This window comes from Paroedura picta, chromosome 7 (genome assembly GCF_049243985.1).
Source record: "Paroedura picta isolate Pp20150507F chromosome 7, Ppicta_v3.0, whole genome shotgun sequence".
Lineage (NCBI taxonomy): Eukaryota > Metazoa > Chordata > Lepidosauria > Squamata > Gekkonidae > Paroedura > Paroedura picta.
Window position 1 is genome coordinate 68,015,655 of NC_135375.1, and position 27,441 is coordinate 68,043,095.

At 41.2% G+C, this 27,441-nt stretch overlaps 1 protein-coding gene across 1 annotated transcript in view; it reads right to left on the reverse strand.

Annotated features, from left to right (window-relative positions):
- PSAT1 (phosphoserine aminotransferase 1) overlaps window positions 1–20,123 on the reverse strand; it is a 30,178-nt gene extending 10,055 nt beyond the window's left edge. Inside the window, exons 1-7 of the mRNA XM_077344717.1 lie at window positions 19,830–20,123; window positions 17,243–17,303; window positions 15,910–15,979; window positions 13,869–14,074; window positions 11,026–11,198; window positions 10,221–10,390; window positions 1,723–1,851 (exon numbers count right to left, since the gene is read on the reverse strand). Of these exons, the coding sequence (XP_077200832.1) occupies window positions 1,723–1,851; window positions 10,221–10,390; window positions 11,026–11,198; window positions 13,869–14,074; window positions 15,910–15,979; window positions 17,243–17,303; window positions 19,830–19,985 (965 nt within the window). The 5' untranslated portion in view covers window positions 19,986–20,123. The remainder of the gene's footprint in view (window positions 1–1,722; window positions 1,852–10,220; window positions 10,391–11,025; window positions 11,199–13,868; window positions 14,075–15,909; window positions 15,980–17,242; window positions 17,304–19,829) is intronic.
- Between the last annotated feature and the right edge of the window lie 7,318 nt (window positions 20,124–27,441).

Genomic DNA, 27,441 nt, shown 5'->3' on the forward strand with positions numbered 1-27,441 from the left:
AACGAGGCGTTTCCTTACCTAGGTGGCATTTCACAGGTAAACAGCCCTACTTCAGATAAGAGTTTGCCTTCAGTCGAAAGCATGGCACAGATACTGCCACCTAAGCTGCAAAATGCAGCAGTACACACTGATAAGATATACACACAGCTCAGCAGTACAGCAATTTCACTGCAGTAACAGCCACCGTTTTCATTTTGAATTCCTAAACCTGCTTGAGGCAAAAGATACTGGGGGAGGTACAGGGGTTGTTTAGGATTGAATCTCAAAACAGCTCGCAGCTAGATTTTACAAAATAGGCAGTCTGAACGTACAAATAATAGTACAATATACAGACCACTCAAAATTCGTTTTTCACTGTGTGGTTCAATTCTCTCACCGGTTAACATTTCTTTGAAAGCACCCCCCACCATCTCTCTGCAAGACAAAAAGCAACATAATGCTTTTTCCCCTGAAGTGTTAGCTTTCATCATACAGAGAGACCCAGATGCCTTCACACTTGAAATTTCCTGTATACATTCTGAAATTGCAAAATACCATGAGAGAGGGGCCTGTTCATCTGAGTTAGCCACAATCTGATTGACTTAAGGATAGGCAAATGACATCAGTGCTCAGGCGAGTTCAGTGGAACCTGTGGCCCACTTTCTGTCTCTCAGCTTAAGTCACCTCACTTAAGGAAAAAATGGCAGGCAGAAAAGAACCTATGCAACCCTGAAAGTTATATCACGTAAACTGATCATCAGCATAGGTAAAGGCAAGAGGATGGGTGGAGACTATGCTGCAGAGATATGGTGGAAATGGGCTCTGGTAAAATCTAGTTATTTATTTAGTTATTTATTTTAGTTTCTACCCAGCAAGCCAGCTCAGGAAGTGAAGTCTAGGAAACATTCAGGAATGTCTCTTTTGGAGAACCTAACCAGTAACAGGTTAATCTAATCAATAAAATAAAATCATTAATGTCCAAATATACTTAAAAATAAAAGCAAAGCTAATTCTAACACAATTTTTCCTGAGTCAAGTTTTTCCCTTTTGCTCCTAAGGGAAAGTTTTCACATGAATTTTTGTGAAAACAGGTACAAATACCCTGTAGATGTGGACTGGTTTCCAGTATCCCCTAAAGGTTAAATTTCACAACACACATACTGAGTAACATTTGGAAAAGGCAATTATGTGTTAAGGCAACTTGTTAACTCCACTCTCAATTTCTGCAACTGCCTACAGCTTAGTTGCCATTTTACCCTGTTTTTACTTCCCTCGGTCAATCCCAGGCCATTTCACAGATTATATGGAAGTCTAGCACATTTTTAAAAATGTCAGATCCCATTTACTCAACATGAAGGATTTTTTAAAAATCTAGCCATAGGCAATATTCCTCATTACCTCTTCTGTCGTGTACTTTAGCTAAAATTTAAAGCATGTTTTCCGGAGTATTTCAAGCATGCACATGCAAATCATTGACAATACTTGCCTTACTGTAGCTAACAAGTCATGTTCTTACTTGAATACGCATCGCAGAAGAACCATCTAAGGGTACACCTCTGATCATTAGCTTTCTTGCCTGCCATCCACAGTTCTAACATCTGGAATAGTTTTGGCAGCCATTTTATAAGATTTAGTCCCATCACTGTGTGAAATGATGAGTGTGTAGGCAGTGATTCATACCTTATGATAATCTACTTTATAGTAGATAAAAATAATGTAATAGAAAAAAGGAAATCAACTTACACATAGAATTCATTGGAGTTTTCGATGATATCATAGATCATTTGAGATTTAATTTGGCTAAGTTTGTCCATAGCCTTAACTCCTCCATTGTTTTTTATCCACTCCAGGACCAAACCCATAATGTAGATACTAGGATCAGAACAAAGGATGCATATATTACTTGCAGATTCAAGTGAGTAACCATGTTGGTTTAAAGCAGCAAAACAAAGTTTGAGTCTAATGGCATTTTTAAGAGTAGACCAACAACATTTTATTAATTGTGGAAATTCTTTTCCATGTTATCTGAAGAAGTTGTGTGCACACAAAAGCTTATACCCACGTTTGTGGGTCTTAATGGTCCCGTATTACTTGTACAAAACATATATTAATTCTGAACATGTCTCAATAACACGGGATCACACAGTTGACACACTTGGAGGTGGAGGGAGAAGTCATCAGTTTCCAAGGCAAATTTCTCCTCATCTTTTTTACAAACACATACACACACAATCACTCTAGATCAGGGCATGATATGGAGGACAGAAATGTGTGACTATGAGGTTTCATACAAGCACATGAGCCAAGTAGTAGTAGTAGTGGAGAAGTTCAAGGGTCAAATTAGGATTTGGAAGAACTGGGTTTAAGGAGAGGATTTTAAGGTTCAAGGAGATGGTTAGTTACAGTGGATGAGCAATAGGGTTGTGAGTGTCCTGCATTGTGCGGGGGGTTGGATTAGATGACACAGGAGGTCTCTATTAATCTATGACTAGATATTAAGCCCGCTGTAGGCAAAATACAACGGGCGCTAGCGGGGTGGGCGGGCGGGCAGAGAGAGAGAGAGAGAGAAAGAAAGAGAGAGAGTAAACTGGCTCATGGCAGATCTCACTAAAACGCTCAATAAAATACAATATTAACCCATTAAAACACCCATTAAAAATCCCTATGGCAGTGACAAATCAATCCCATGGCACTAACTTAAAAATGGTCACAGGGGGAGCCCTGAGCGCCGACCCCTCACCCACAGTGATGGCCGGCTAGGGGGGGGGGCATCCAGTCTTGCACTTCATTCTTCTCTCATCCAGGGGGTCATAGTTCTTCCTGGCCTCAGCCATAGACCTGGCAGAAAAGCTCCGTCTTACAGGATCTGCAGAATGCTGAAAGCTCCCGCCGGGCCTTCAGCTCATTCCACCAGGTCGGGGCTAGGACTGAAAAAGCCCTGGTTCTGGTCAAGATCAATCAAATTTCCCTGGGGCCCAGAATCACCAGCAAGTTATTGCCCGCCAAGCGCAAGGCCCTGTGGGGGGCACAGGGAAATAGGCAGTCCCCCAAATATGTGGGTCCAGGATGAAAAGGGCCTTAAAGATTAAAATCAAAACCTCGAACCAAATATGGGCCTCAACAGGCAGTAAATGAAGCTGTCTCAGCACTGGCTGAATATGGGCCCTCCAGTAAGGACCCTTGCTGCCGCATTCTGCACCAGCTGTAATTTCCGGGTCAAGGACAAGGACAGGTCCACGTAGAGTGAATTACAGAAGTCAATTCTGGAGGTGACCGTCGCATAGATCACTGTGGTTAGGTGCTTGGGAGACAGGTAGGGTGCTAGTAGCCTTGCCTGGCAAAGGTGGGGAAACACCTGTGAAATTAACATGTGATTCTTGATGTTTGAGACATTTTTTTCCTATTTTCACACCAAAGTTTCCCATAAAACATATTTGTACATCGATTAGTCAACATATACATATACATATAAGTAACATATGCTACATTTTTGCAGTAACTAATTAGTACCTTTAGCTTGCTTTCTAAACCAAGGATTTAAAAAACCCTCAGACACCAGTTGCTTTCATGAAATTATAAACTAACATTTTCAATGCCTGTTACTGAATGAAAATGCAAACATCCCCTGCTCACTTTTGGTTTTGTGATTTTAACTGCAAAATTCTGCTTGACAGAACACAGATGGTTCCCATGGATGCCACATAGCTTAAAACACTGTCAGCAAGTTTTTTTTTTAAGTGGCATCCTTCCAATAGGTCAACTTTCACTAATCCCTCCATTACACTCTCTAAAGGCATTTCAAAAAGAAAAAACAACCCACACATTTACACTTAGAGTTTCTCTCAAATGCAACTGCAAGAATTCTGTTTTTCATTCTTTTATATTTCACTTCTTTACATGGTTAAAGTTTAGACTCTGTTTCTGAGCCATATCATCATGCCTAAGACCACATCCCAGACATATTGACTACTAATACTATACAACCTGGGTAGAATTGCTTTATGTCATTTCTCCCCCAGCACACAGTGCAAGTTTCCTTGTTTCAACAAGCCACAGACTGTACTTGGGAATTCAAACCAGCAAACTCTGGGTTTTTTCTGTGAACAGCATGCAATGCTTATTTGCAAGCATAAGCTTTACTTGGTATTGAAACAAAGCAGTAGTTAATTAGTTTGTGGCATGTGAAGGAAAGAGAGGATTGTTCAAGCAAACGCCTGTTTGAGAGAGGTGTTGTTCAGCAATATTTACTTTCCTATCTATTCAGCTGGCATTTAGGGGCATCATGACAAAACCGCCTGCTTTCTTCTCTAGGGACATGCTAGCTGGTCACTAATTTAGATCATCATTTGCAATGCAGACATCCCTTGTGCCTGCCAAAGGTGCTCTTCTCCCAGCCCTTGAATCTGGTCACCAACTTACTACCAGTGCAGCCACAATCTACCGTGTATGAACTGCCCTGTTTCCAAAATAACAAACTACACTGCAGCAAATGCCCTACAAATATCTCTGCCTGTGACATTCGTTCCTCAAGCTAATGGTTCCCTGAGTCCAATCCAACAATTTCATCTTTCCAATCTGGAGCCGCCTCCTAATTCCTGTGTGAGACCATTTCTCACATTCCCCTCATAATCCTTCTCCAAACCCATTTTGTGCAGCCTGTTGGTACTCTTTTGTTGCCCTCTTGGACTGAAACCATGCAAACAGAATGGACACATTATTCCCATTTATATCTACTTCCTTTTATTGTTTCCCTTGTCTCACAAGTTAGACTTTAAGTTCCTCTTGGCAAGAAGCTGATGTTGTATATTCTGTTGGTACCAACCATTCATTAGCTGACCCAGAAAAAGTCCATCTGCCTAGTAATTAATGAAACCTTTGCCTAAGAGTTTCATTTTATTTACAAGGAATTTATGATGTCAATTGTGAAATAATATGGGACAGATCTGAATGTTTTATTATTTATTAACATGTATATCCTGCCTTGAACCTTTCATGGTTCAAGGTGCCTCACAATAAACATACCCAGCTAAAAAAAAATTTTAATAGCAAAGTCCACATCTGTTCCACCACCACCACAACCCCCCAAAAAGATGCCTGCCACTTAAACCCCTTCAAAAGCCCTAGCAAACCGACAGATCTTGTGGCATCTCCTGATGGAATTCAAGGGATGCACCCATCACCACCACCCCTTCAGAGAGCCCATTCCACAGAGATAGTCACAATTGAACAAACCAGGAATCTGGACAGATGAGCCACCCTAAGTAATGGAATAGCCGACATATCTCTGCCTGACACTAGTAGTAGGTGCACAGGGACCTATGGAAGGAGATGGCCCGCAAATACATTTTAATCCACTTTTGAGACGCAGGATGACATTAACAGTGACAATAAGTCAACATTTATAGTGCAGCATCACGCTAGACTTACAGGATTTGATTTGTTGATGCTCATGATGTCTCGTTGCATATGCAGGGCAATAAGCACCTTACTTTACTGCACTATTCTTTAAATATTATTCTTCATTAGCAGTTCTCTCTCTTGCTACATTCACCCTTTTCTTTCTGTTTTGCAGATCCACTGCAACAACAAAAAAAAGGAACCCTCCCCAGAATTGCTGGCTGGCTAGATTAATGCCGGATTTAGAACTCTCCAGATTCTTCATCTGACTAAAATGTCAAAGACTTCACTGTCCACCAGTACACCCACTGACCCACTTTAAAACAACACAGCAAGTTTCCATGCCATCTCTTGGGGAGGTTTATTCACAGATTTAAATATCAGACAAATCCTTGTAGCTAAGAAATGAGATTTCTCCCGGGGAGAGGGGGGGCACTACTAATCTCCACCCAAGAGATTAATGTCAGGAAGACAGGGCTCCTTTGGGCAAGAGGCTAAAATGATCAGCATTTCACTAATTTAATTCAGTGCTTTGCTAGGCAACTCATGAACATTCAGTCCAGGTTTCCAGTCTGTTAATGCCAGCCACACAATAGAAAGTAGTGAAAAAAGGGGAAACAGAGGGCCAATTTCTTTCAGTACAGTAGCAGAATTTTAAAATCAAGACACAAGTAGTGCATCCTGCCACATTTACAAGTTAATATTAAGACATTAAAAGAGAATGTTGCTGTATATAGGTTGCCAGCACACACATGCGCGCATACACACACACACACAAACATATATCCTGGCAAGCATTTAGAGGGTTCCAGTTAAGCCCACTGCTTTCACCTTTATTGCAGTATGAAGTTCAATTACTGTACATTTTAATGAGTTTTGTGGTTAGTGCTTCAAGCAGTATTCATGGATTTTCTTAATAAAATTCTCCTCCAACTGCATATGAAATTCTCTGCACGCTGGCAGAACAAGTTTATATATGAGAAAAATAAAAAATATGTGCATATGCAAACACAAGGATCAGTGCAACATTCACCCAAGATCTTCAAGGCACACCACATCTTTCAACAAACATGAAAAAGGCCTCAAGTTTACAGAAAAATGTGAAATTAAAAAAAAATGATAAAAGGTGCACCTGCAGCTTTAAGCAACGAATTCCCTTACTGGCTATTGCTAGGCAACTACAGCAATCCAAACTGGGTTTCTCTGAGTAAAAGGCAGGGGGAGGCTGTGTCCAGACCTCTTTTGACCTTTGAGGGGAGAGCTCATTGGGTTCAGGCATGGCTAGGGTTGCAAACTTCAGGTTGGAAATTTCTTGGATATAATGTGGTAGAGTCTGAGGTGGGCAAGGCTCCTACAGCAGAGAGGCCTCAACTGAACATAATGCCATGGAATCCAAAGCAGCCATTTTCTCCAGGGAGACCCACCTCTGTTGTATGGAGTTCAGATGTAATTCTGGGAAATCTCCAGGACTCAACTGGGATCTAGCAAGCCTAGGCATGGAAACAAACTCTGAATGACTTGTACCACCCGACCGGCTTGATTCAAATAGGCCTGGCTGCTTACTACTGTTCAACAGCAGCTATCCTATGACAGCCAGTGTGATGCACTGGTTAGAGCTTCAGAGAACGATCTAGGAGACTCCGCTTCAAAACCCCATCTTGCTGTGGAAGCTTGTTGGGTGATTTTAGACCGGCCTAATCTACTTCACAGGGTTGTTGCGCTGATAAAAAAAGAGAATAATTTAAGATGCTTTGGTTCCCCACTATAGAGAACAGCAGGGTATAAATGACGTAAATAAATAATAAATACAGCAAAAGACAGGTAGGTTGGTGTATGGGTGAAGAGTGAATGATGAAGGGGAAGGGGAGAGAATATGGACGTTGCCAGGAGGAGAGAAAGTGAGGTGCCTCCCCCCTCCAGTTCCTTATTGGTTCCCTACCATACAAGTGCTCCTGCCCAGTGGCCACACACAACTGGGCCACAGTTTACCTAGGCAGAGGATGCTAAAGTGGGAGGGAAAGCTTAAGATAGAGGGACAGATGAACATAGGTTGACTGTTGTGCAGGAGAGAGATAAGTTTGCCAACTCCAGCTTAGGAAATTCAAAGAAATTTGGGGATTGAAATCTAGGGAGAGTGGAATCTGAAGAGGAAAGTGACCTCAGAAGGGTATAAAGCCATAGAGCAGTGGTCCCCAACCTGCGGGCTGCGGCCCGCTGCCGGGCCACAAAGGCCATGGCGCTGGGCCGTGGTTTCCTTTCCCCGCCCCCCCCCCCGCAGTAAAAAACTTCCCAGGCCGCAAGCTTGCGGCCCAGGAAGCTTCTTACTGCGGGAGGGCGGGGAGAGGGAATCAGGGCCGGGCCGCGATTCGGCCGCGCATGGCGCATTTGCGCATGCGCAATGCATGGCCCGCGGGGCGCGGCCTGATGCGTGGGTGTGACCCCCCGCGGGCGCGGCCCAATGCCCTGCCAGTCCCCAGCCTCAGAAAGGTTGGGGACCACTGCCATATAGTCTACTGTCCAGGGGAATGGTCACCAACATCCATGTGGGAGCTGGAGGTCACCGAGAATTACTACTGCTCACCTGATGACAAGGATCAGTTTCCCTGGAGAAAATGGATGCTTTGGAGGGTGGACTCTATGGCATTACATCCTGCTGAGGTAATTTTCCTCTCCAAATCTTGTCTTCCCAAGCTCCACTCCCAAATTTCCAGGAATATCTCAACCTGGGGATGGCAACCCTATGGGGGAAACTCACCTCTGTAGTTCAGAGATCTGTTGTGATTCCAGGAGATCTCCAGGTCATGCCTGACAGTTGGTAACCCTAGGAGAGAAGGAAGCAGGGAAAGGGGAGAGCCTATGGAGCCTTTCAGAAAAGGGAAAGAGGAAATAGTGGAGAAAGGGAAAATGACTCCTGCAAAGTCCTTTCAGGTTCCTACCTCTTAACATCTAATTTGATTTTAAGTATCGGGCATACTACTCTATCTTTGTTTTTAAAGCAGTGACTTTTTTCAGTATACATTTTGGAATCACAACATGGACAGAGGAAATGCAACTAGCTCAAAATGCACAAAATATAACTTGTTTCCTAAGAAATATCTTCCCTACTAAGATTTCCCTATGCCAAAAGAACTGTTTCTCCATAGAACCATCCAAGGACTCAATTACTCAATCAATCATGGTTAATCAATCATTAACCATGTTCACTTTACATGAACAAAATGGAGGAGGGGAAATGATGTTGCAAGGAACCCCCTGAAGAAAAAAACAGAGTATATATCTTTATCGATGATTCCTCTATATATTTGTGAAACAGCCTGGGGGGGGGTGGAATGTGTCCAGATGTCCAAGTTGGAATAGGGCCAATCAGGCCCTGCCCCTGCAGCTCCCGCCCTCCATCCCTTGACTCTAGCTTCCTTGCTCTCAGACGTGCCTCACTGCCTGGAGCCAGCAGCAGGTAAGGGGAGAGGTCCCTGGGCAAAGGGTTGTGGTTGAGGGCCTCTTGCCTTGCTAGGATGGGCCTGCTAACGATGGCCTCTCGGCCTGCTGACTACCTGCTAAGGAGCTCTGACCCAGGCCTGCTAATGAGCTGGTCAGCCCCCACCCACCCCACTTGATCTGGCTGCGAGCTGCAGCCCAAAGCCTCCTTAAGCTGCCTGGCCAGGGGAGGGAACCCTTTCAAGGCCCATTCTTAGGAACGGGCTTGGAAGCTAGTATTCTAAATAAAAATGCATTGTTTAAAGGGGGGGTGTGCTAGGCAAAGCATGGTGTTCCATATTGTTTTTAGAACTGCTTATTGATTACTTGTCTCTATTTGGAGTGGCACTGTGATTTGTGCTTGCTATCAACATGTTAGCCTACCTGAGTCCAGGAAAAAGGCAGCATATAAACATCTTAATTAGTAAATAAATTCTCAGCTTCAATCACTGTCAGAGGTGGCAGTGTTGCATAGGGCTTGAGGTAGATGCATTCTTAAATGCTTGGGGAAAAAAATGAATCACTTTAGATGAAAGGCTTAAGACATTCATGAACATGAACACGTCCAATATGGAATCAGTGGCTTTTGCCACATCCAATAAACAGTATAAGTGAGTGAGTAAGTGAGTGAGCGATTGTTTGTGTGCGCATGCGCGCACATTGAGGGGATGTGGACCCAGCTAAACAACATATTACAAAATCAAATACTATTTTAATCTGGAAACGTTTTTTGTTAGTGGTCTATGCTTTTATGCTGAACTGGGTTTTTAATGCTGATGTACTATAGAATTCAGAGATTTGATTTTATAATATGGTATGTAGTATGTATAATAGGCTGGGTCCCCTCCCCCCCTTCAGAGATTTACTATTTCTTTTCTCAAGAAGACTGAAGGTAGACAACTGTTAGGAAGAAAAGGGAATTGTTGCCATTTTCCAAGATCATTTCAGTACAAAAATGCAATCTGGAGAGATTCCACACAAAATTTTAACTGAAGGGAGGCATCTAAACCATGGAAAGGATTATGAAGCCATACACAGAGAAAAAAAATTATTTACATGAGTTACTGAATATAGACCATCCACAGACCTTGGAAAAGCAGTACTAAATACTCCCATCATGCCTATCTATACTCAGAATACTTTGGTCCTGCGAGTGGATCAGCATTACTACACTGTGGTACTGGCAACATGCAAAGATCTATTTAAATTAGAAGATTCGGCTATAAAACTTCTGAACAAAGGTTAACTTCATCCTCCTTTTTGTTACTGAGCTATCAGAAAGCAAATGCATATTTTTGAAGCAGCTTTGCATGGCAAACAATATGTGTACAAGCAGGATCTCATATTTTTCAAAACAAATTCAAAATTACCTGAAACAGGGAGGAGTGTTGTATAATGAGCCATTCTCTGACTGTACTTTGTAGTCTAAAACTACAGGGCATTCTTTGAGTGCAAAGCCAAGTAAGTCGTCTCGCACTATAACTGCCGTGACTCCAGCAGAGCCTATATTCTTCTGGGCACCAGCAAAGATTACACCAAACTTTTTAAAGAGAGAGAGAGAAGAAATATTAAATAAACCAAGTCATTTGTAGAGTGTCGCTTGAACTTCCACATTACTGCTTCTCAATGCAAGCAGTCAGAAGACCATGGACAATGGACATCAATTTGGCTTATAACACATACATTAGAAAGTGAGTTTAAAAATCTGAAATCCATCCCCATGTTAGAGTTTGTATTTCAAACAGAGTGCTAATCTTGTAGGCAAAAAAAGAAAAAAGGAAAAAAGAAAAATTGAACTGGTGTCCCAGTTGTTCTCCGTCCCAAGTGAACAGTAGCAACCTAGAGACAATAGTAATTTGTCTTCACTTAAAAAGTAAATATGTATTTTTTGGTCCCTGCCGGAAGGCTCAAGAAACAAATATATACAAGCATTAATAGGGATAGATTAAAAGAGCAGAATGTAAGGAACACTAATATAACAATGGCTTCTAATATAAAATTCTTACAATTCTTATCAAACTTCAGTCCCCAAGATTCTTAGAGGGAAGTCATAAAGTTATAGCAATATAAAAATCATCCACGTTTGTAGTCTAGATATATCTTATTTATCTGCACAAAAATTCCCTTCTTGATGTTAAGTTATACTTTGCAGAATCAGTCCTTTAAGAACATTACCTTGGAAACATCCACTGGCCTGGAAAGGAAGTTTGATGACATGTCACAAACTAGGACTGCTTTTCCAACATCAGGTACAAAATCAAACTCCACACCATGAACAGTCTCATTTGCACAGTAATAAATGTAAGAGGCATCTGGGCTAAGGTTCCAAGTGCTTGGGTCAGGGATTTCTGAACCAGATAAGAAGAAACAAGAGCAAATCCTCAATTCAGCAATTTAATTGTAATAGTATATGCTTCCCTTTACTCATTGAACTTTGAACCAGCGCATCATATTTCCATTGCTTTGCCAACAAAATTCACACTCACAAAATGTGCTATCAATTGCAGACTAAGCTTCTAGCCACCCAGAGGGCCATGCAAGCTCTGTAGCAGATGTCATTTTATCACCAATGGAGGATGACCTCTAATGTAAGACACTCCCCCACACACACACCGAAAAAGAGAAACTTAAAGGAAGAAAGGAAGCAAGGAAGGCTAATGTTGAATTCAAGACAATCCTGCTCTCCACATCACATGTCTTCTGAGAAAGGGGTAGGAGTGCAGAGAGTATTATGTTCCCCACCAGCACCATCAGCTTGCTTCTGGGAGTGCTAGCAACCTGGCCAGCCCGCTGGTTTATATGTGTGTGTGTGGGGGGGGGGGGGTTCTGCCTTTTTGCTCTAACATCTTGGTGTGAGAAGCCTCAAGGTAAGAGAGGAGGCACCTACACACACACAAACTGGAAAACAATCTTCCCTTTTTCACAACCCCGCCCCACCTTCCTTTATGGATGAATACAGTAAGCTATAGCTCCTTCTGGGAATCGCAGGGTTTTCTGTCTACTGACTTCAACACACGCAGATTATCCCAATTAATTTGCTATAAAACATGAGACACTTAAGTAATTTTCAAGGCACAGTTACCTTTCCTCAAACTTTAATGGTCTGTATATATGTGCTATAACCCCAACCTTTGCAATCAACCATCAAACATTACTGCTGCTATTGTCTTAATGGTAATTTGGAATGTGAAGCCGACCAGATCATCTGCCAGTGACTGTTGTATAATGTTTGACAGCCACCCACCTTCCTCATGTTGGGATTAATGAACTCCTCATCAATCAGGAATTCACATATCTCATCTTGGAGAAAATGTACAGGTTACTTCATAGCATTTCATTCCAGAAGTAGGAAAATTCTCTGCCCATACTTGTCAAAAACACTTGAAGCTATCCTTCACATCCACATACAATCAAGATTAGGACAGCCCAGAAGTCATAATTTATGTTACGTAGAAGAACTCTTAAAACAAGTCTCTTTGCAGATAAATGATAACATGCACTCACCAGATCATTCAAATCGTTCATTTTTTGGATTAAATGGTGTGCTATATTGGTGACGTTTCACAACTTTCAAGCAACATCATATTTCTTTGATCATTTTAGGCTTACTTTTACAAACAGTACTAATTTTGCCTGGAGAGCATCTAGTTTAAATATAAGGTTTGTTTTTGTTCTGGTGGTACTCAATGACATTTTAAAGGCTCTCCAAGTCCTGAGGGTGGAACTGAAGTACCAACACTTTTAAAAATATGAACAGCACTGTTTACATGTAACCAAATTTAACACTGTGATGGTTGCTAGATTTCCTGAAGCTCATAATTAGAGATAAAGGGACAAAGCATAACAACTGAAAGGAGTAGCCTGCTGTTATAGAAATCAGTGTCAAAGGAGGATTTAAAGAAAATTCTAAATATTCCCAATGCATGATGGTAGCCCTCTTCCCATCACTTTTATGATACATTTTGTCCTTATTGTTACTTGCCTTTCAAGTACACAGAAAGGCAGGTAAAGTTCTGTCTTCCCCCCCAAAATTAAACTGTTGGAAGCTCCAAATATGGAACTTCCTAGAGAATATCTGGTTAGGCAAGTGTCACAAGTCCAAGAAACTCACTGGGCAATCTAACGCTTGCCATGGTGAGTTTGTTTCATGCCATGGTTTTATGTTGGATCTTTTTCAACACAGTTTTTAAAAGACGCAAGAAAATGTCTCACATATATCCCCAAAGTGTCTTAACAGGTTACCTATCATCAATATATATATATATAGATCTTCTTTGGAGATGTTTCTTGTCAAATCACAGTGCCTAGCTGAACAGATCATGCAGAATTCAAATTATAATAACAAAATGCGATTTACTAGACTAGAGCAATATGAAGGTGGAAGAACTGCTTCTGCTTATAATGCCCAAGTATCAGGGAAGGGCTGTGGCTCAGTGGAAGAGTCTTTTGCATACAGAACATCACAGGCTCTATCCCTAACATCAGCAGTTAAAATGACCAGACAGTAGATGGTGTGAAAGACCTCCACCTGAAAGCCAGGTTGGTGTAGCTGTTAGGAGCACCAACTTCTAATCTGGCAAGCCAGGTTTGATTCTCCACTCCCCTCTGCGCAGCCAGCTGGGTGATCTTGGGCTCGCCACAGCACTGATAAAGCTGTTCTGACCAAGCAGTAATTTCAGGGCTCTCTCAGCTTCACCTCCCTCACAGTGTGTCTGTTGTGAGGAGAGGAAAGGGAAGAAAAAGCAGCTTATAAGAATCAACTCTTCTTTTCCGTCTTGAAAGCTGCTCCCAGTCTGAATATACTGCATTGTGACCTTAATGGTCTGATTCCATATAAGACTGTTTGTGTTCATGTGTTTTCATGAACTCAAGATTTATTGCTGTATTGCTTACAGATTCATTGATTCCAATTTAATTATACATAACAAACAACAATGAGACATAAGAACTAAATAAAGTAAATACTCGCATGTAGGACAATCTTTTTTTCACCCATGCAGAATCTGAAGTGATCTTACTTGTATAACTAGAAAGCTTAGGATGAACAAGGTTCACTTTGGCATATTTCTCTGCTTCCTTAGCAGCTTTAGCTGACCAGCCTCCAGTAACCACATAATCAGCAATCCTTGCTTCTTTTAATCCGATAAGATTAAGTGGAATACCACTAAATTGTCCGGATCCACCTCCTTGAAGGAAAATCACTTTGTAGTTGTCAGGTATATTTCTGTGCAAAGGAGAAGGAAGTTTCCTTTTATTTTATCCAACCAGTTCAGAATTTACAACATTCTATTGTTCATGCTATTTTTACTCAAATAAAGTAGTGATACCAATACTGAATGGTGGCATATAAGTACACATCACTCTGCACTCAATCAACATTAAAATTATTATTCCTTTACCTTTCCTACCCCACCATCTGGAGGACCACAGGTTGACTACCCCTGGTCTAGATATTCTACATATGCTACCTTTTCTACCCCACCACTACGCCACTATACATAATCATTCAACAATTATAAGATGTCCTGAGATAATAATCTTCTGTTGCATAAACAAGTTCTGCTGAAATGCACTTACATTTACATATTAGTAAATTTACAGACAGCAGTTTGAAATTATGTATTCAGCCCACCACACAACTTAAGACTGCACAATAATTGTTCTACCATTCCATTCATTAGCTAGCTGCAGTTCCTTGTACCTGGGTCAAGAACTTCCATAGTTATGGCTCCCCATTTTATAGAATGACCTTTTAGAGGAAGTATACAGAGCTGCTTCTCTGGCATTTACCACTAATTATAAGAGCCAGCCCTTCTAGGGCTTTCAGTAGTTAATAGTGAGTTTATTATTTCTGTCTGAATTCTTTTTCATTTATGATACTGGATTTAAATTTTATTATTATGTAGGACATTTTAACCTTTCTGGAATGACAGCCCTATACAAGTTCCTCCAAGAAAATGACATTTCTCTTTGCAGAAGAGGAGGCAGCAATCTCTGGTAACCTCTGCTCTCACTTTGCCCCTGTCTAATCCCCAGGAACACAACTGAGGAGGGTTTCTTGGGTTACAACAGGAGGGTGAACCAGAAAAGTCCCCACCCTAAGGAAGTCAGCAAATAGTTGGATAAATGCCACAAAACATACATATAATAAAATGTAGTCTAGATCAGGGGTAGTCAACCTGTGGTCTTCCAGATGTTCATGGACTACAATTCCCATGAGCCCATGCCAGCATTTGCTGGCAGGGGCTCATGGGGATTGTAGTCCATGAACAGCTGGAGGACCACAGGTGACTAGCCCTGGTCTAGATATTCTACATATGCTAGCAAAAGAGAAATCATCTTAATAAAGCATAAAGGAAAAGTATGTGATAGCTGAAAAATTACTAATTGGTGTGACATATCTGTGACCTTGGCTATACTAGCATTCTAGTGAAATCTGGACTGTAACTATTCCTCACCACAAAAACTCCAGATCAATTCATTTTGGCCACATACAAAACAAGTGAAGTGACCATACATGCTCAAAGTGCCCATGCAGTCAACAGATAGTGCTTTCACCCTCTGCAGAGCACATCAATAGGACTACAGCATGCAAGGTGCTCCTGAGATGTCCTGGGCCATTTGAGGAGGCTGCCTTATGTACTGTGAGCTTCCAATATGTCCATCCAGTGGCAAAAAATGTTATTCTGGGGATGGAAGCAGGATATGACAAGCAGCATCCTACTGGTTCCGAGAGACCAGTAGGAATGAATGTACTGAAAACAGAGCTAAGTTATATCAAAAGTGTTTGTTTACATTTCCACATCTATAAAGGAGACAGCAAAAGCCTTGGCAAGAGCTGAAAGGTAGAATATAAATTTTGTAAAATAAAATACATAAAAATAGTCTTATTCTGAAATAATTTTGGTTATGTAAGTCCTCTATTTTTGTTGCAGTAAACTAACAGAGCTCCCCACAGGAATTTTCTTAAATTTATATTGCAGTATCAATATCCCCCACAAATGTGAAAAAATGACCAAAATTCAGAATTTTAACTCAGTGCAGAATTATATAACTCACAGAAGTTCACGCAGGAGGTTTTCCGCTTTTCTGATGATATTTGAAAAGTCAGAAGTTCTGTGGCTCATTTCTGTGAGGGAGAAATAATGTGACAAAGACCATCCCACTGAAAAATGCTTGGTTTTATAAAATATCAAAATTTTACTTATTTTTCTACAGACACCCATCAAATTCTCAGAGCTGACACAATAAACTTTAAAATATGTAAGTCAGTCTGTGGAGAGTCACAATGCAGGGACACAACTGAATCAGAATTCCTCTGGGCCTAGAAGAAACTTATAACACATATTATTCTAGCCATACAATTATATGAATTGGGAAGAAAAAATTCTATTTTATTTCTGAAAGGACATAAACTGAACATACCATGGTAAGCCACTTGCAAAAATCTGGTAAGTGCATTGTTCTGCTCCCACCTCAATATTTACTTAGATATTGATATGCAGCTTCTCAATAAGAACCCAAAGCAGTTTACAACATCAATCTCCTTCAATTTATCCTAACAACATCCCCACAGGGTAGGTTCCACCGAAAGAGAGTGACTAGCCCACCTAGCATGCTTTCATAGGGGAGTAGAACTGGGTGTCACACATCCCAGCCTGACATTCTAACCATTATACCAGTTCTCAGTATTTAGGCCCTAAAAGATTACCATTGGCAGAATGCACTTTTGTCCAGAGTAATGCCTGAAGCAATCCTGGCTTGCTTGGAGATCTGCATATTTGAGCCATGCTCCATGTTCAAACATACATCCGCATGAGCAAATGAAACCCTATGCATTCTGCCTCACACATTTCAATGAAAACAGAAGATCTGTAGGTACAAAAACTGTGTGCATAGATAAACAGGGCATTCTTTGAAGCCAAGGGAGTTCTGTGTATGCATCAAAGCTCACACAACCACTAAGAAACTGCTGGATCAGTGATAGCTTTTTCTTCTGTTTGCTACAGTATTTGTAGCTTTGGCGCATGAACAGCAAAAGTATTTAGATCCACCATCTGTTTTATAAGAGAAGTGAGAGGGGTACAGCAAAAAACAATACATTATAGGAGTTAGATTGTTCCATTGGGGCCAAAAGGATTTCAATTCAATCCCCTGCTTAGAGGATGACCTTGGACCAGGAACAATCTTTGTTTATTTTACCTGACAAGGCTGTTCAGAAGATAAAATGAGATTAACAGTGACAGTGTTCGGAATGCCACCTTCTAGATACTACTGGAAATACATGGTGCCTCAATTGAAACATGTAGTGATTCTTTGTACCAGTCATTTTAAAATATAAAGATTAAAAAGGGTTCTAGAAATAGTAATAAAATCAACCACGTAAACTTACCAAGAACACTTATGCCAAGACCTTTATAATCCACCAGTTCTTTTTGGGCCTCTAACAATACCTGCAATAAGAGAATAATTCAGTACAAGAGTATACTTGTCAGTGGCAAATAATACAATGTAACATAAGAACCAAAAGCAAATGATCACCTGGCTCTATACCAACCAACTCGCCCACTCATTGAGGTCCTCAGAAGAAGAGGAGAAAGAGTTGATTTTTATACCCAGTTTTCAGTACCCAAAGGAGTCTCAAAGTAACATGCCTTCCCTTCCTCTCCCCACAACAGACACCCTATGAGGTATGTGAGGCTGAGAGAGCTCTAACAGAACAACCCTAAAAGAATTGTGATTAGGCCAAGGTCACCCACCTGGCTGCATGTGGAAGAGTGTGAATCAAATCCAATTCTCCAGATTAGAGGCCATCAGTCTTAACTACTACACCACATTGGCCATGCAAATTCAAACTTCATTGACAAGATTTGGACTTTTTTATCCTAGTGAGAACTTCTTTATTATGCCCATGTCTAGAAACTATGAACCAGTCCTAGAGTACCAAATATTCATGACATCATCCCACTCTGGCTTTAAGGTACCAACAAAAAAAAATCCATATTGTATCCAAGTGTGTTTCTTTTTCTCTCTTGATGTGCAATTTCTCTTCAAGAAATCAAAACATTTGTGTGTTGCATCTTGACCCATTTTTTTATACAACTGTTTAGGCTGACTTATTTTCTGATAGCCAACAGAAGATTTTTTAAAACATCCAATCTAGAGCTTCTTAAGGCATCTTTGTTTCTATATGAAATAAACTACTTATAAATGGAGGATATTTAAAACCCAGACACACATTTATTTTGATGTAAATCATATTGTACAAATAAGCTCTTTTCTTAATAAACCAGCATGATGTAATGGTTTAGAGAGTGGCAGACTCTAATCTGAAGAACTGGATTTGATTCCCTAATTCCTCACCATGAAACCTGCTGGGTGACCTTGGGCCACACAGTTCCCTCAGAACTCTCTCAGCCCCACCAACCCCACAAGGTGCCTCTTGTGAGGAGTGGAAGGGAATGGGATTTTAAGCTGTTTTGAGACTCCTTACGGTTTCTTCTAATAAATAAGCAATCCTGCCAATTGATAAAATTCTGTTCCATGTCAGAATCTATAGCCATTAAATAGTATTATTTTTCTGCACAGGTTACTGAACTTGAGCTTTCTGAAGGAAAATGTCAGCTACAGCCCTTTAATGCAGCTAGACTTTCTACATTTAAAACGATACCAGTTTCCCAGGACTCCACAACTACAATCGGACAGAAACATTTAGAAAGTGCACAGGCATGTAATTCTTATGGGAAACTGTAACGATATATTCCACGTGAACCACACCTCTCTCCAAATGTGATTGCTGCTGCTGAAACTTGCTGCTGCTGAAACTTTCTGAACATATGAGCTTACAGATGTATGTATTATCATATGTTGTTTAAACCCATGCTGTCTTAAAAGAGACACACGTACAAAGGCTTATTACAGCATCTTAAAATATTGTTTTCAGTTGTGAGAAGATTCTTTAAATCACAGCTTTCCAGATATGCAAATATGACTGATCATTGGATTTTCTTTTAAATTACAAGCACTCCTAACTGGGAAAATGAGAACATCAGTTTCTCTTTCACAGCTGCTATGGGTGCACAGGAGAAAATATTTGATTCCTCATAGCAGTTCTGATAATGACAAAGAAAAAAAGGTGAAAAACAGAAAGGCATCTTTCTGCAAATTGTGCACATGGAAAACAGAGAAGTTCTAAACGAACTTTTATCATATTTTGAATACAGTGATGGCAATGTGAGAAGACTCACATGCTTTTTCAATGAGTTTGGTAGCTAAAGGAGGGAGAAAAGGTTATGCAACACAGAATTTCTTTTTTGCCAGATGTTATAGGATATCTTTGAAAGAAACTCTCTTTCCCCCCTTGACCAGTGTGGTTGGGACAGCATCACGAAGTGCCTCTTCCGAATAACTGCTTTGGCTTTGCAATTATCCAGCTAAAAAAAAGGAGTAAAAAGAATACGCCAAGCAGAAAATGCTTTAAGCCAAGATAAAAAGAGGCAAGCTAGTACTAACACGCCAGCAAATTCCGTTTACTCAGCAAAGTTCCGCACAAGGTAGCTAAGGGACCGTCTACCAAATATACTCGAAAGTGGAGGCTTTAAGGGCACCTTGCTAGCCTTTGCTCCATTTTAACCCTTCTTTTGTCACAACCTTTCCTTCGTGGTCAGCCCATAGCACCAGCTCCTTCGACACTTAGAGGAGCAAGAAGTATGTCACGGACCCTTGGCTTAGAGCCCTATGGAATTTCCGCTCTCTCCATAAGAGTTTCGAACAACAGATCTCGGAAACCTTCACGTCTAGGTCTCCACTAGCCAGCAGCTCGCCTGCCGCTGCCCCCGTGTACAAGCCGATACAGAAGCAGGTTCCGTCGAATTCGGTGTAACTTACTTCTGAGCTACAGTATCAGGCTGTCCCCCCCGCCCCGCCCCGCCCTCTGAGAGCATCCAGCAGACAGAACCACGATGCTGCGCCTTCCTTACCGAACGCGGCAACTTAGCGGGCCCTGCGCCGAAGTTGGCCACATGCTTCTGGGCATCCATGGTGCCGAGCGATCGCCGAGTCTCCAGGCTCCTTTCGGGGTCTGTGCGCCGCGCTGCCAGCTTCGCGATCTCGAATCCAGTGGCGCGCTGAACCATAACAACGCTCGGTGGTCCTGTTTCCCTATTGGTTCCTTGCACATGGGTATGGTAATTTCCGGGCTCGGATTGGCCCAAGGCTTGCAGTTTGTGTAATCATTGGCCCGGCGGCCACGAGCACACAGCGTGCTCGTCCCATCCTTTTCGGTGCAAGGCAGAACGGAGATTGCAGCATGCAAAGGGCCGGACAGCGTCAGCCTCGCCTACAGCGCTCCGCCACGCCCCTTTGGCAGCCGCAAGCCTGAAAGGAGTTATTGGTTCTCTTTCTCCCGAGCTGGCAGCGCTTTTTGATCTGGTGGATTTGCTCTTTCATGAAACAGCACAGTTGTATAATGCCTGCAGTTAGTATTTTTCGGACAAGCAAGGGGGTACCTTTATCAATGTACGGTCACCTATGGCAGTCAAGGGAATAGAGTCGGAAATGCGTGGATCCATCCCACGCTGTCACATAGCTGTTTTAGATTAACTCAGCGAAAGTAGCTGCAAGCCATTCTGCTGATGTGGCCCATATTCCAAGGCAGTCGGACTCATCCGTAAAACTGCACTTAAGGTTTTAAATCTTGTACTTAGGGGGGCGGGGGAGACATCGAATGAATGGACATTGGCTTCCAAATAATTGGAATGCAGTAATAGCATAGACAGAGCCTCTTGTGGTGCAGAGTGGTAAGGCAGCAGACATGCAGTCTGAAAGCTCTGCCCATGAGGCTGGGAGTTCAATCCCAGCAGTTGGCTCGAGGTCGACTCAGCCTTTCATCCTTTTGAGGTCAGTAAAATGAGTACCCAGCTTGCTGGGGGTTAAACGGTAATGACTGGGGAAGGCACTGGCAAACCACCCCGTATTGAGTCTGCCGTGAAAATGCTAGAGGGTGTCACCCCAAGGGTCAGACATGACCCGGTGCTTGCACAGGGGATACCTTTACCTTTACCTTTAATATCATAGACAGCCAAAGTCACCAACAAGATAGTTTTAGAGAGAAGCAAACAAGCTATGTCATTAGAAGGGAAGATATTACGGCTAAAGCTTACTTACTTTGGACACATCATGCGATCAAACTCGCTAGAAAAATCATTAATGCTCGGCATGGTCAGCAGCAAAAGGAAACGTGGTCGCCAAAGGATCCTCTGGCTCGACACGATCAAAGCCGATACAGGGATGACCATGAACCGATTAAAAGAAGCAGTCAGAGACAGGGGTGCATGGCGAAGACTTTCCTATAGAATCGCCGAGGGTTAGACACGACTGAACGGATGACATCATCATCAACATTGGACGTTCAGGCAATTACTATTAAAAGTGGCTGTTCTTGGCATGTTTCACTAGTCTGAGGAAGAGTGCTTACACTTGAAAGCTCACACCTTGAATAAATATTTCTTGGTCTTAAAGGTGCTATCGTACTCTGATTTTGTTGTGCTACTTCATACCAAAACGGCTACCCATTTGAATCAGGCTATAAGCTTGTACCAGTATCAGTTAATTTTCACTTAAATGTTCACATTGCTTATCTGTTAGTACCTCTGGTCTTTTTAATCACTTATTTTTATACTGTCTAGGGGAGGGGTGGTATAGAAACCTAATTATATATAGAAATCATAGTTTGGAGGTTTGTCAGGATTCACTCCCCTTTTCCTCATGAATCAACACTTATAAGACTCATGACCAAATGAACCATCTGTCTTAACTCCTTCCCCAGCCCTTTAACCTGAACCCAAAAGGCTTCTCGGTTTGATTTCCTTTAGAAAGCTCATCTGATTGAAATAAATGTCATTAGTCTTTAAGGTGCCAGTGGACTTTTGTCAGAATAGACGAACACAGTTACCCCTAACCAGACTTTCCAATATGTTATTGAAAAGGATTGATATGACTGGAAAGAATAATGATTTTAAATGAACTGCCATTGGAAAGTTTCTCTCTCCAGCCCCAAAGTCCACCCTCCTACTCCATCAGTCACTCCAACGTTTATCAGCTTATACACATACACTAATGAGTTGGGATTGTGCCTGCCTAATTCTAGCATCACACTGAAGTGCCTGGCTACAAAATACATTGAAATAGCTTTTGACTTCCTTTCTGGTTTGCTTTGCCAAAAGGCACAAATTAAAGCCATGCAAACATTTGCCCTTACAAAAGACCACTGTGCAGCTTTTGAGAGACAGGATTAAACTGAATTTGCCTACTGTTTTTAGTGTCTATCCTGTAAACATGCAACTATCCTGTAAACATGCATTGAAATGCACTGGGATTTCCGAATGGCTAATACTACACACTCAGTTGGATTTGCTTTTTCAAGCCCTTAATTGTGGCACAGGGTGGTAATGCAGCCGACATGCTGTCTGAAGCTCTGACCATGAGGCTGGGAGTTCGATCCCAGCAGCTGGCTCAAGGTTGACTCAGCCTTCCATCCTTCCAAGGTTGGTAAAATGAGTACCCAGCTTGCTGGGGGGTAAACGGTAATGACTGGGGAAGGCACTGGCAAACCACCCCGTATTGAGTCTGCCATGAAAACTCTAGAAGGCATCACCCCAAGCGTCAGACATGACTTGGTGCTTGCACAGGGGATACCTTTACCTTTAATTACATATATTTTTAAAATGTAGTAAAATTATTTAGCAACCCAACCTTTTACAGAAGATTCATATTGATTAGGATGTATAATAAGAGGGTCTGGGGTATCAAAGAATCCTTTATGTTCTTATGAATAATTGTGCAGCTTAGTGGGTTCGATCCCAGCCCATCCTATTGCATTGCAATGGCCAAGATAAACCTGCCTAGGTCTGGGGGAAATGATAACATTTGTAATGGCTTTCTGTGGCTTACATCCCATCCCAAGAGTCAGGTAGGGCTTGGCATTATCTGTAGTAGGACCACACAAACCTGGGACTGCACAGCAATGAGTCACCCACTGTTCCCAATTCACGAAAGAACATAGTTCCTGGGATTGCAGGGGCTTTCAGTTAATGGTTCAGGTGCTGATACCTGTCTACAGTCTGATCTGTCAAGGAACTTTAGAAACATTGATTTTTAGGGTTATAGGCAATGGATAGGGGTTGGGGTGAGATTGAATTATTTGTATTAGTTGTAATTTCACTCTCCTGTTTATATTGTCTATGAAAACAAAAAAGTTAAAAAAAACATTGCTTTTACTTTTGAAATATCAGCAATAAAAATAAAAGCAACACCTGAAATTGATGCTTTTTTAAACTAGAGAAATGAAAGGTTAAAAAAAAACAGTGAGAAGAAACCTGAGGTAACTCGCAAGAAAACAAAACACGGAGCCTAACAACATCGTTATGGTTGTGAGAACTGAGCAGACTCCCCTCTTGACCTGCTCAGAGAAAGCAACGTTCTTCCCCTAGGGAGGCAATCTGAATGCTAAATTGTGCCACTAGAGCTCTAGGTATTTGAGAAGGTAGACACATCAGAGCAGAACTTCTGTGTAGGACTGCACAGAGGAAGAAGACATCTCCACATTCATTCCTTGCACAAAAGCTACCCACACTTCAGGATACCAGAGTTAGAGCCCCATATTGACCCAATGGAAGTCTGTCAACAAACTGACCTGCCTGGAATTGTCAAAAGGAGATGGAAAAACCAACATTGAGAAGAATGTAGCAGGACCATTTTAGAATCAGTACATCTATTTAAAGCCAAGCTCCTTCCACCCTCATTCTTTCTCTACTGGCCTATGTAGATGTTCTTTTTTTATAAATTGGTCAGATGCTTTGCATCCCATAACAGCTAACAGACAAATAGTGTTGGGCTGCAATCCTAAAACTCTCCCCTGGGAGTAAGCCCCATTGACTACAATTTGAATGGCTTGGTTTAGTGGTTAGGAGCATGGAGCCAGATCTAATTCCCTGCTCACCCTCCACATGCAGCTAGCTGAGTGACCTTGGGCTCATCCCAGAAATAATAAAGCTGTTTTGACAAGCAGTAGTATCAGGGCCCTCTCAGCCTCACCTACGTCACAGGCTGTCTGTTGTGGGGAGAGGAAAGGGAAGGCAATTATAAGCTGCTTTGAGACTCCTTCTTCCAAGTAGACCTGCTTAGCATTTTAAGCAATATAATACAGCAGGAAAAACTTGGAGCTTTTCATGTCATTTCTTTCGGCATTTAATTATCAGAAAGTTGAAAATAAGTGAAGCTTTATTAGTTCAGTTAAAAGGATAAAGAACTTGGATAATTATTGCAAGTAACAAGGTGAAATCCCACCAATTATAATGAATGTGTACCTGTACATCTCAGAGCTTACAAAACCAAAAAACTGACGTCATGTATTGAAGGACAAACACTGTAATCAGTCATGCAGCAACCTGGCAACAACTTTTTGAAATTACTGCAAAAGACCTTTTATGAGGAAGCAGAAACCTATGCTTCAAATAGGGTTCAATAACGCTTGAAGTAACTGAGAAGTTGTCCAAGCAGCCAACCTAAGCAGAAACTCTTCCAAATGATTACAAAATAGCATCCGAAGTCAGCAGAAGTTGTAGAATGACAAACACAGCAGGACACCTTGCGCAAAAGAAGGTGGTCAGCATATTGATTTAAAACTTTTGCCCTGGCAAACATGACATGCTTACAAGTAAAACATTAACCACCATGCATGGGACTCCTTACTACAATGGCACTATAATGAACAGTTTTATGCCTTTATATACCAACTTAAAGTCCACTCAAAGTACATAAACTTAAAAAAAATAAGTTAAAGCCTTAGACAGAGAACATTTAATTATAGAACCCAAAGCAACAAATTATCTTTGTAGACTTCACTTCAGTAATATCAACATTTTCTTCTATTGTAATTTTAGTGAAAGTAGTTATCCTTGACCCCATGGTTCTCAGAACCAAAACATAACTGTTTGATTCAATTAGTCTTGATTACTTTTTGTTACTTGTAAACCTTTAAACAGATCCAGCCATAAATATGCTAAAATAAATCAAGTAACTGGTTATGTTCAGTTCAGTTGTACGTTAAAAGCACAGGTAAATAGGACTGACTTCATGCAATGCCTACTAGGCATATGTATCTTTCACAGGAGCTTAATAACTGGAGTGCTACTACAGAAAAGGTGTTCTTTCTAATCAATACCCATTTCACTTGTGAGTGCAGAACACATTTGACAAAGGGCTTTTGTAACAGGTTTTAAGTAATGGGCAGGTTCTTATAGAAGTGGTCTTTAAGATACTTTGGCCCAAGATTATTTAAGCTTTACAAATCAAAGCTAGCCCCTTTAATTGTGCGTGGAAACAAATTGGCAATAGGCAAAGCTTTTAACACTGGGGGAAATATATTCATGACAACTGATCCAAATCATCCAGCTGAGGTTTCTACACATCTTCAAAGGTAGCCTCATGTACAGCCTATTGACATAATCAAGCCTGGCTGTCACCAGACTAGCATCAAAATATTCACTACAATGTGCTCAGCTGGTGCCATAGAGAATATCTAGGAAGGCCAGCTTTGTTCAAACAAACAAAAAAAATTATAACTTTATAAAAAATTGAGGAAGATGGAATCCCTGGATTTCTCTTCACCCGACAACAGACAGCTAAATGGATTAAATGCATTGAAAAGTACTGCAGATGAGTTGATCTGACAGACCCTCCATGCTATACCTGGTAGTGATGGCCTATTTCCACATTCAAAACATTGGAATGTACATGCAGCCATGAACCACCAACAGAAATATCACAATGTCTGGTGAAGCAAATATGCCAATGCTTCTCTCAGCTTAGTCTAGAAACAGGAGCACTCTTTCCTATGGCACAATTGTAAAATACTACACCAGGAAAGTGCTTCATTTGCTTTGATCCTACAAATCTCTGCCATTTTTGCTAGCATTAAAACCGCCATTAGCTCTCTGAAAACAGTAAGAAGTGGAACAACAAAAAACAGTTGAACTGCTAATTGCTGTATCCTCTTGGAAGAGAACCAGAATCCTGCTTAAAAGATGGCATTCTTTTGTATTTGCATTGTAATTGCAACAAAAGGAAAAGAAAAAAGATCCTCAGTAAGGTTCATTATGCACACATTGGATAATGCACTTTCAATGCACTTTAGAAGTAGATTATTCTGTTCTGCACAGGACACAGCACATTGAAAGTGCATTATCCAACATGTGCATAATAGACCTAAGAGACTACCACAGATAGTCTCACTAAAAGGTCAAGATTGAAATTATGCTCTCACAGGGCTTCTGAAGTGCTGGCTATTTTACTTTCAAGCGAAGACAACTGGTCTAAGACAATAACTTCTGTTATCTCATGCTGCTTATGACTAAATAAATGGCTTCATCTTTAACATGGAAAGAAGGGCAGAATAGACCAAATAAAATATGGCCAAGTAACCACTTTGCAACGGAGAAGCAATATATACCTCATACTTGACATGGGAAACAAATCATAAAAAGGACTAAAAACACATCAGTGCCCACTTAATAACTAACAGCATAAATTGTCAAGGCACTATGCTACCTTAATGAAGCCCAGTCCCCTGTGCACTGCAATCTCCAGACATGAGTGACTACTCTAAACTTTCCGTGTGTCAGAAATGCCTGCTGGGAGAATCCAGGGCTGCTAGTGTTTTCTGTCAACTGATCGAGAGATTCACCTCCATGAGACAATCTGCACCTGTATTTGTTTGTTGCCCCACTTTAAAAAACAACAGAACATCCAGCATCCTAACAATCTGGAACAGGACATGGAGGACAAATTTCAATACTTATGTAAGAATTGTCATTTGAATTAAGCAAACTCAGACAAGCAGCTCTGTCAAGGACAAGATCAGCTGGTAGGACTATAAATGCTAATGGCACTGCACAATAGGTGTTTCACTACTTCCAAATACTTATTTCACAGCAGTTTAAGAGTATTTCCAATCTTTCCCAAATTGACCACCTCATACCTCACCATCTTACATTAACCAGAAATTATTGCAGTCACCACAAACTTAATGAGCTCACTCCATTTATAGGAGTAATTTTGGAAAATGTAAGACAAATTTTAATTGTGTAGGATGAAAACAGAAAAAATAGAAATATTTTAAACATAAAAATTAAAATACTTAAACCTACCCAACTCTCTTCTCTATCTCTACTGTTTATGATAAACCTAACTGCTCCCCAACCCTCAGCATTTCAGAGCTACCTGTATTTGCCGGCATATAAGACGACTGGGCGTATAAGACGACCCCCCAACATTTCCACTCAAAATATAGAGTTTGTTACATTACATTACAGTACTATGGGCAGCTATGTCTATCCCAACTGAAGTGCACCCGGCGTATAGGACGACCCCCCCCCACTTGGAGGCATGTTTTTCAGGGGGGAAAAGTAGTCTTATACGCCAGTAAATACTGTAATCCCAATGCTAATCTCAAAAAAAACCCTCAAAACCTAAATTTACATAATCTAATGCAAACTCAAACTGTTTGCTACCTTAACATTACCACTCACCCTA